General features: G+C 41.1%; 1 protein-coding gene across 2 annotated transcripts in view; it reads left to right on the plus strand.

Moving 5' to 3' along the window:
- LOC130431244 (heparan sulfate glucosamine 3-O-sulfotransferase 1-like) overlaps nucleotides 1–9,329 on the plus strand; it is a 32,062-nt gene extending 22,733 nt beyond the window's left edge. Inside the window, exons 2-3 of one of the 2 annotated variants that reach the window (XM_056760164.1) lie at nucleotides 4,666–4,734; nucleotides 8,038–9,329. In XM_056760164.1, coding sequence (XP_056616142.1) covers nucleotides 8,182–9,111 — 930 coding nt within the window. In that variant the 5' untranslated portion in view covers nucleotides 4,666–4,734; nucleotides 8,038–8,181 and the 3' untranslated portion in view covers nucleotides 9,112–9,329. The remainder of the gene's footprint in view (nucleotides 1–4,665; nucleotides 4,735–8,037) is intronic. The other variant, XM_056760163.1, reaches the window with a different exon arrangement.
- Nucleotides 9,330–10,000: the final 671 nt, after the last annotated feature.

The following is a 10,000-nucleotide window of genomic DNA, read 5'->3' on the forward strand; positions in this document are numbered from 1 at the left end:
TATTGTGTTTGTGAGTGGTTATGTTGTGAAGGTGTGTGTGTTTTTGATAGTTTCCGATGGGCGGCATGTAAACGTGGCTTCATTCGGCCGTGTGTCGTGTGATTTGGAGAGCGTTTTGTTTGCGTCTTCACTTTTCTTTCCTCTGGGAAAATGGGCCACCATCACTCAACATTATCCTCATGTGCGGCGTATCGCAAGTGATGGAAGAGTTCTGCTCCCAAATCTAGTGTCTTATCTCTCTGTCTGCTGCCCTCATACACCACAGGAGTGACTGCGGATGAGATGTTCTCTGATCTCAGATCATCTCCAGTAATGATATCCAACCCATTCTTATCAATTGCGTATAAATAGCATTCGTGAAATTTTGCATGCAAACAATTCTGCAATTTTAGCATACGTGCATATTAAACAGCAATTTGTCCTGTTAACCTGCAAACAAACCCTGAACCTCACGCTATTATTTGAATTATTCATGTTCGTTTCAAAATGGCTGCTCTCCACCGAGGTGCATGCAAACATTGGTGTATCATGCATGCACAATTGAACTTTGGTGTACGTATTACACAATATTACAACTGTGTGTTGTTTATATGCAGATCAATGAGAACGGGCAGTGATATCGGTCATAAAATCCACACGATCACATGATCTGCTCTCATCTGAATCACAGAGAGACTTTAGACCATAAGGAAAAGAGATGTTTCATCTTTAAACTGCACATGTCATGTGTCAAATGATATATGAAGAACCGATACTTCCTATACGCAAACTACACAAGTTGTGTAGGGCCCCTGCACCACAATGGGGCCTCCTTGAGTACAGATGAAAAACATTATAATGTAAACAAGACGCAGATTTCTGCCTTCGTCATTTGGAAATTTCCTTTTTAATACTTAATTGATTTAATTACTGTGACATACTCGGACATCATGCAGTGCACGCAGGTGATGACATGTGAATAATGTGATGATGCGTCTTTACACACGGCCATGGCTTCAAAACGGCAACAACGTGAAGGAAAAGAACAAGGCATGTGTTTTTGTACTATTTCAAAGTTTTGCCAAATTATGCAAGTACAGAAAGATATAAAAATGTAGTATTTGTGGACTGGAATACAGTTGGTTTGACTGTGGACGTTGGATAGTCGTGGATTTAGGGACCGTCTCCAAAGTTACATGACTATTCTTACTTCAATAGTTCTTGGGTAAGTTACTCTGAAAAAGTAATTAATTACTAGTTACTCATTACATATTCAATAGTGTAATTAGATTACTGTACAAATTACTCTGTCCAAAAAGTATTTAGTTAATCATTACTAATTACTTTCTATATCCTACATCGACCTTGATTAGTAAAGTGATTCAAGAATAGACATGAAACGGCTTATTGAATTCATTCAAATAAATAAGTGTCTTAAGGGATTTAATATTTTTATTTATTATAGTTTACAGTTATGCTAATCTTATTCTAACTATTATCTCTCTGTCACTCTCACTGTCTCTCTCTGTCACTCTCACTCTCTCTCTCTCTCTCTCTGTCTCTCGCTCGCTCTCTCTCTCTCGCTCTCGCTCGCTCGCTCGCTATCTCTATCTATCTCATGAAGATCTTTCCTGTGTTGGCTTTGGATTCTAAATCATTTTACTCGCTCTGTCCTAAAATAGCGTAACATTCATGCTGCTTTTTCACTTGCAAACTTTTTCACACATTTTCTGTCTGCACACCAGCCAGAATCCTCATTGTATATGTGTGTGTGTGTGTGCACATGCATGTGTGTGTGTGTTTCTAGTGAGGAATCTGTGTGTAACTTGCTTTGTGAGACGACATCTATTGTCTCTCTCTTTGTTTCTCTGAATGCAACAAATATAATTGCTTCCTTGACAACCTGTATGTGCTTCATATGTGGAGCTGTATACTGTAGGTATTAGGGATGCACCGAATATTCGGCCACCGAAAATTTTCGGCCGAAAGACTTTTATCACCGAAACAATACGGCCGAAATTTTGTGATGACACAAACAGATACCGCTCCTTTGATGCATCTGTAGCGGACGTTATTCCTTAAATCGCAGCACTAAAGCGTCTCCTAAACTGCATGCACCCTCAGGGCTCTAGAGTGCGACCAATATTCCTTTACGTGTGTGAACCAGAGGTCGCGTAATCCCAAAGATTCTTTGTCATTGAGGAGTTATGCCCACTCCACTGCTCACGCGAGCCGGACCGCGATCGCAAAATACACAAGAGATGATCAAAAGTCCAGACACTATTCACATGATAAACAGCGTAAAACTTGCTTCACTGCTTATTAGTTGATGTCCGTAATGTTTGTCACTTTCCTTGTGTAGTGATAATGGCAGAGCTCTCGTTCTTTAAATGTGCGCTGCACCATTTTCCTTACTTTCGTTTTATTCCAACGGTTTTGTACAGCATTTTTATAAACTTCAACACTAGGAAATGTTTTTTTTTTACTAAATTGTTATTAGAGTAAGTCTATTACCACTGTAAAGTGATTTTTACTTGTGATATTGGACTGTTGGGCTTTTATTTTCATAACTTAATGTGAATAGACTTTCTTGTAGTAGTCCTACAGAGAAAAATGTAAAATGCACTTTGTTTTCATGAGAGATGATTTAATTTTACAACTTTTCAGCAGGCCAGTACCCTGTACGTTATTATTTAATATACACATGAGTGGGGTCAAGTTAAACATCTTAGTTGAATTTTATTTTATACTGTGCATTGTTGCAATGTGCTAAATAAATATTTGCATAATTTGTAATTGATTTATTCTTTTAAACTTTAATTATGCAATTGCAATGCCTTGATTTTAGTAAAGTTAGTACACAGTCATAGCCATAAATGCAAGGTTACTAATAATTGGCCAAATTTCTTTCGGTGTTTCGGTTTTCGGCCTTGGTTTCCTCTTTTTCAGTTTTGGGTTTCGGCCAAGAATTTTCCTTTTGGTGCATCCCTAGTAGGCACATATATTGTTTCCGTACATGTCACATAAAATGATTTATGACGCAAAGACTATAGTCATAAAATCTCTGTACATTCTTGTAAGTGTCTTTGGATAAAAGCGTCTGCTAAATGACTAAATGCAAATGTAAAGTGATGTGCAGTTTTTAAGTGGGGACACCACGCCCACCTGGGGGCGCTACAGCTGTAAATTTTCCACCGACATCAATGATCTGGACATCTTTCAGACATTCTTATCAAACCTGACATTCTCACAGACACACACACAACATGTGCATTTTCAGATTTCTCTCTCAAGCATGTCGATGCAGAGAAGTCGGTTTGTGATTCAAATGAAAAATGTTATTTTCAACACTGCGCTGTGTTTTCTATTCCCCCTCAAACCATTTCAGGGCACGGAAAACCAATTACAGCTTCTGCAGAGGAATAATGCAGAACCTAATAAAAAATGCAAATTCATTTGGCAGGTTTACCACCTAAGTGGAGCTTTTTCCTGTAAAACCATTTCCGTTTTTTTTAGTTTGACTTTAAAGCTCTTCTTTTTAAAGCGACACTTCTGTCTGCTTTTTTCATCATATGAATTCAAACAGTTTGATCTGATAAAGCAGCTGAATTTGGGTAGACAGTATAACGGTGAGATGTGTGTATTGGAATGATAATTGAATGAGTGAATGTGTAGTGAGGTGAGGGATCATCCCGCCGGGGCTTTATTTCACATTAGATGAAACCTCAGAAGACATGTAGACGGCAGACAGATCACAGCTGAAGCCGTTGCTCCGGTTATTGACTCCACATGTAGAAAGTCAAATCCAGAGGGATTGTTTGAAGAAATAAATCCCCAAAGCATTGTTTCTACCTCAAACACAGCCGTGATGCTCCAGCAGAGGATGGAAGGAAAGAGCAGACGCTTGAACGGCAGTCTGGTGTGTTATACGTTTATTGACTCCTCTTCTGTCCGTCTGCACCAGAAACACTGAGAGAGAGAAACATGTTGTGTTATGAGGAACAGATGCATGATGGGAAGTGTTAGAGAGTTAAAGGCTGTGCAGATGTCGACTGTGAAGAGTGTGAAACAAATCACATTTCATCCTAAAATCAACTTGATCTGTAGTCTGTTCAAAAACAATCAATAACAGTGAACATTTATTGTATATTAAGTGTTTATAACAGATGCATTTGTTATACTGTCTTATTCTTTATATTTAAAGTGTCTAACGGTAATTCAATGATTGATGATCCTCTTAAGAGCAGAAGTGTTGTGTCAGATGATGTCAGTTATCATCGTGGTCCTAAAATAAATGTTTCTTTAAGCTAATTATTTTATTTTATCATTATTTTGTTGCTGTTGATAATAGAATTTTGACCTTGACATGTTTTGTGAGTATGTGTGTTATCAGTTTGATTATTAGAGGATCTAGGGACAGAAATGCCATATAACACACGTGTGTATAGAGACATTACACAATGAAGCGTCATGTTTTTATAATCCATTTTTTGATGATCTCTTTCTTGTCTTGGTCTCAGACTTGGTGGTCTTGTGATTTTATTTCAAAATGGGTCGAGACCACAACTGTGGGAATTCTTTGGTGTATTTATGTGTTAAAACCTTCATGTGATTGGATGTAAAACTTCTTGTTCTGAAAGTATTCACCACTCGTTCTTTATTTGATTCTTCTGTTACTTCTGTTAGTCTTACTGCTGGTCAACAAAATGAATTCACACAAAGGCCCACAATATCCCAGATGTGATTGCAAAAAAGGTACTTGTATGAGATCTTGTTTTTTTATTTTATAAAATCTGCTGTGATCTTGATTTTGTATAGTTATTCAATAAACATTGAGTTAATAAGTGCCTTCAATACAAAATAATACAAGTATGTATTTTGTATTATTTTGGCACGTCCCAAACGAATCTGAACTTTTGTTCATTTTTTTATGTTAGTTTTTTAACTGCACAAAAATGTTAATATGTTACAGTAGGTGGGTGATAAAACACATTTCTGCACAATAAATCACCCAAGTTACTTCTATTATTATTTTATGACTTTATAGTGTTTTGTGGAGGAATGAAATGTGGTTTAAAAGAATTTTGGGAGCGCTGATCTTGGTCATGTCTTGGTCTCCACACCCTCTGGTCTCGGTCTTGTCTTGGTTTTGGTGGTCTCGACTACAACACTATTCTACAAAAACACACAAACTGCTCTACAGAGCGTGTCTCATAAATAGGTTATCTCCTTCAGCAAAGAAGTGAAAATGTGATGACATCTTAGTTCTGTGTCAGCCGCCGTAGTGCTTTGATAGGGACGGGGAGATGTTTCTCACACACACACGTTGTCTTTAGCTTGTGTTTTCATTTTACATTTATTCATTTATTCATTTACCTTTGGGTTTAATAACTGGTTGACCCTCCTTTGGCAGCAATAACCTCAACCAAACGTTTCCTATAGTTGCAGTGAATCGCTCTCTTGAGGTCATGCCACAGCATCTCAATCAGGTTGTGGTCAGGCATTTTTTTTGGACAGCAGTGGCTTCCTCCGTGGTGTCCTCCCATGAAGTCCATTCTTGTTTAATGTTTTACTTATTGTAGATTTGTCAACAAAAATGTTAGCATGTGCCAGAGATTTCTGTAAGTGTTTAGCTGACACTCTAGGATTCTTCTTCACCTCATTGAGCATTCTGCGCTGTGCTCTTGCAGTCATCTTTACAGGACGACCACGCCTAGGGAGTGTAGCAACAGTGCTGAACTTTCTCCATTTGTAGACAATCTGTCTTACTGTGGACACATGGACATCAAGGCTTTTAGATATACTTTTGTAGCCCTTTCCAGCTTTATGTAAGTCAACAATTCTTGATCGTAGGTCTTCTGAGAGCTCTTTTGTGCGAGGCATGGTTCACATCAGACAACGCTTCTTCAGAACAGCAAACTCAAAACTGGTGTGTGTTTTTAATTGGACAGGCCAGCTTTAATCAACACATCCAATCTCATCACATTGATTGGACCCCAGGTTGGCTGACTCCTGGCTCCAATGAGCTCTTGGAGAAGTCATTAGTCTAGGGTTTCACATACTTTTTCCACCCTGCACTATGAATGTTTACATGTTGTGTTCAATAATAACATGAAAACATATAATGTTTGTGCGGTATTAGTTTAAGCAGACTGTGTTTCTCTATTGTTGTGACTTGGATGAAGATCAGAACACATTTTATGACCAATTTATGAAGAAATCCAAGTAAGCCCAAAGGGTTCACATACTTTTTCTTTCAACTGTATGTAGAGGCATGAAAACACCTGAATCACATTTCTGCTGCTCTGATCGAGGTGCGCATGCGCTTCTGTCACCAGAGCAAATGAATGTGCTGTCATCAGTCTCTGCTTCTTTCCTTCTTACAGAAACAACTCTAAAGTGATGACGGCGTACACCACTGAATAACCATAAAATACATCCACGCAAATATATTCAAACGACACACCTGCTGTATGTCAGATCATGGTTTGTGATGTGTATTATAGCAAATATTCAGACTTATCACAATTTCATGTAAACTTGAGCAACGAGGCGTTCTCATGTCATGGAAACATGTTACTGCGATGAAGTCTTTGGATTATTGGAAATCATGTCATTATTGATGTATGTAAACTCAGTTGGTGATGGAGGATGATGAGCGCTGTAAAGACACGTGTGTTATATCACTGGATGAATTCATCTGAACTGTTAATGACTCGCTGACTGCTGCTCATCTCATGATACAGATTCAGAATCACACAGAAACACAAGCTTCTGCTCATTAAAGTCCTGCAGAGAGACCTGTAGCACACACACACACACACACACACACACACTCATTAATCATGAGTGAACTTTAGTCTGAGACTGTGTGTGTGTGTGCGCTATTTAGAGATGTGCTCTTTAGCACTCTTTCTTAAAATGTGATGCTTAATTTCACCACTTATTGCCAAATAAACAATGATTTTGTTTCAGTCTAATAGTGAGATTATTATGAACACAGGCCTGGAAGTGCTGATGTTGTATTTGTGTTGTGCAGAAGATGTTTGTCTCCCCGAGCGAGTGAGATCAGATGACTGACGCATGGCTTTTGACAGAAATCTGCAGTGGATAGACCAACACGCCACACATGCACACACACTCATGCGTAACACACACACTCGCACACCACAGTCACGCGTCACACACGTCACAGACACACAGTCACGCGTCACACACGTCACACACGTCACAGACACACAGTCACATGTCACTCACTGGCCGTACAGCATGATGATGTGAATAAGATGTTATTGTTGCTGAAGATGTTGTGTTTGTGTAGTTGTGCTAGAGCTGAGTGGGTAAATGTCATGACTGTGACCTCTGACCGCTCTTATACTGTGACTGGAGGCTCTGACTGTCCGGTCCGTGTTTCAGGATTCTGTGTCTGTGTTTATTTGACAGGAGCATGTGATGAAGCAGAAAGGTCAAAAGATGTTTTTCAGTTCTGAGCACATTTACATGAGACACTTTCAGACCTTTTTTAGCGCTTCACATTCTTCCTCAGTTTGACCTTGACTCTCCATCTGATGAAATGTCTCCGTGTGACACCTCGGGGCTTTATTTAGTGCTTCCTCGGCCTTGTTATCTTAAGCAGTGGAGCAGAAGAAGTGTTTCATGTGATCTAACAAAAGAAAACCTGATTCAGTCTGTTGAGGAATCTTACCATCAGCATTTATTTAAAAGAGAAACACGGCTCATATAAGCTGATCTGATGCGGAGATATTTCGCTCTACGTGTTGATCACTTTCGCATCCAAACATTTTTTTTAGCGCTTGACATAAAGACAAAAACACACACACACCTTTAAACCCAAACACTTCTTTTCCCTCCCACACACGCTCTGGATGATCTAAAGTCACATCTGAGCTGAAAGTTATGAAAAATAAATCCCCAAACATGTTAGTTTTATGTGTAAACGTGGAAAATCTCTTAAGAAATCTCGAGTGAATTGAATGAAATGTGTGCGGTTGTTGTGTGCCTGTAAATGAATTCTTCTGTGTGTCTCATGTGTTTCAGATGTTCTGTGGACTGACGCTCACACTCTGAGTGATCTCCGGCCCTGAGCCTTTACCACGTCCCACGAGACGCCTCGTCGCTAACACGCCGCCGGTCACCGTTCCGCTTCGCTGGCTTCCCGTCCGTCTCTTGCTGTCTGTCTCCATGGCCACCTTTCTGAGCTCCGTGCTCCTGCTGGTGCTGCGGACGTACGCCGCTCCTCCAGAACACATCCAGGTGTGGCCGGGCGGGTGGACGCCGGTCCCGGGAGAGGCCGGAAACGAAACGCTCTCGCCGTCTCTGGTGCCGCCGCCGGGAACCGCTCAGCACGCTCCTCACAGCATCATCATCGGCGTCCGGAAAGGAGGCACTCGAGCGCTGCTGGAGATGCTGGACATTCACCCTGAGGTGGCTGCGGCCGCCACAGAGGTTCACTTCTTCGATTGGGACGAGAACTACGTCAAAGGTTTGGAGTGGTACCGGGAGCAGATGCCCTACTCGTACCCTCATCAGATCACTGTGGAGAAGACGCCGGGGTACTTCACGTCTCTGGCGGCCCCCGCGCGCATCTGCGCCATGAACCCGTCCATCAAACTCCTGCTGATCCTGAGAGATCCCACCGAGAGGGTCGTCTCCGACTACACACAGGTTTACTTCAACCGGCTGGAGAACCGCAAGCCCGTGCAGGCCATCGAGCGCATGCTGGTGAAGAACGGCGCCTTGAACACGCGCTACAAAGCCATCCAGCGCAGTCTGTACGACGTGCACATGAGAAACTGGCTCCAGTATTTCCCCCTGCGGCAGATTCACATCGTGGACGGAGACACGCTGATCCGTGACCCGCTGCCGGAGCTTCAGAGGGTGGAACGCTTCTTGGATCTGCCGCCTCGGATTCAGGCCTCCAACTTCTACTTCAACCAGACCAAAGGCTTCTACTGCATCCGCAGCGACGGGCACGAGAGGTGTCTGCACGAGTCCAAGGGACGTCCTCATCCCCCCGTCAACGGCACCGTGCTGCGCCAGCTGCGCTCCTACCTGCGCCAACATAATCGAGACTTTTACAGACTTATTGGACGAACCTTTAACTGGCACTAGCGGGACGGGCCAATCAGAGCCGAGGGAGCGATGTTATCAATCACCCTCTGTGCTGCTGTTAAGACACCAGTGTCACACATTTGGTGATTTTCTCTCCTTCTCTTTGTTTGTTTGATATTCTTGTACTTGATAATAAATTGTTCTGCTGCCAACACTCTGAATGTCTCTGGTGTTAGAACGATGATGTTTTCACACTGGTGTTATTTGTAGACGTGGTGAGGACCAATACAAAATAAATCCTGAGTGAGTGAACAGATCTCACAATTCTGTGGATTATTTATTATTACAACAATGAGCAGCTGATATTACAACACGTCTGATAAATCAATTCAAGATTTAACATGAAATATCGATTGATTTTGATTTGACTAAAAAGAGCACAAAATGAGACGAGGGACGTGAGACATTAGCCAGTTAAACAGTGTTTGAATGAAAGGGTGTTGTGTTGGGGTTAATGATATGTTCAAATGTAAAAATCAAGAGATCAGAAATGTTTGTGTGAGGGTTTGCTTTATAGTAAATACTAATAGTTGAGTGTAAAAACAGTAAAAGTCTATGAATAATCTCCACAAAGAAATCAAAACAAGAGGATGTTTGAGGGAAATGATGAAGTGTGTGTGTGTGCGTGTGTGTGAAATCTGATGGAGAGATTCTGAGCACGTGTTCACTGTCCTTCTGAAACACTGAGGTCAGTGCAGCTTCATCACCACAGCACACGTTCAGCATGAACAGAATATTTAAACACTTCTTAAAGAGAATAATATTGATATGTGAGGAAACATTATCGCTGTCTGAACTCTCAAACACCGTCAGTCGTGAACTTTCAGCTGTTCTCCAGAGCTCTGTTTGAAGCTTCATGTCTATAACACTCCGTGTGTTCATGTTCAGA

Source organism: Triplophysa dalaica, chromosome 11, assembly GCF_015846415.1.
Source record: "Triplophysa dalaica isolate WHDGS20190420 chromosome 11, ASM1584641v1, whole genome shotgun sequence".
Taxonomy (NCBI): domain Eukaryota; kingdom Metazoa; phylum Chordata; class Actinopteri; order Cypriniformes; family Nemacheilidae; genus Triplophysa; species Triplophysa dalaica.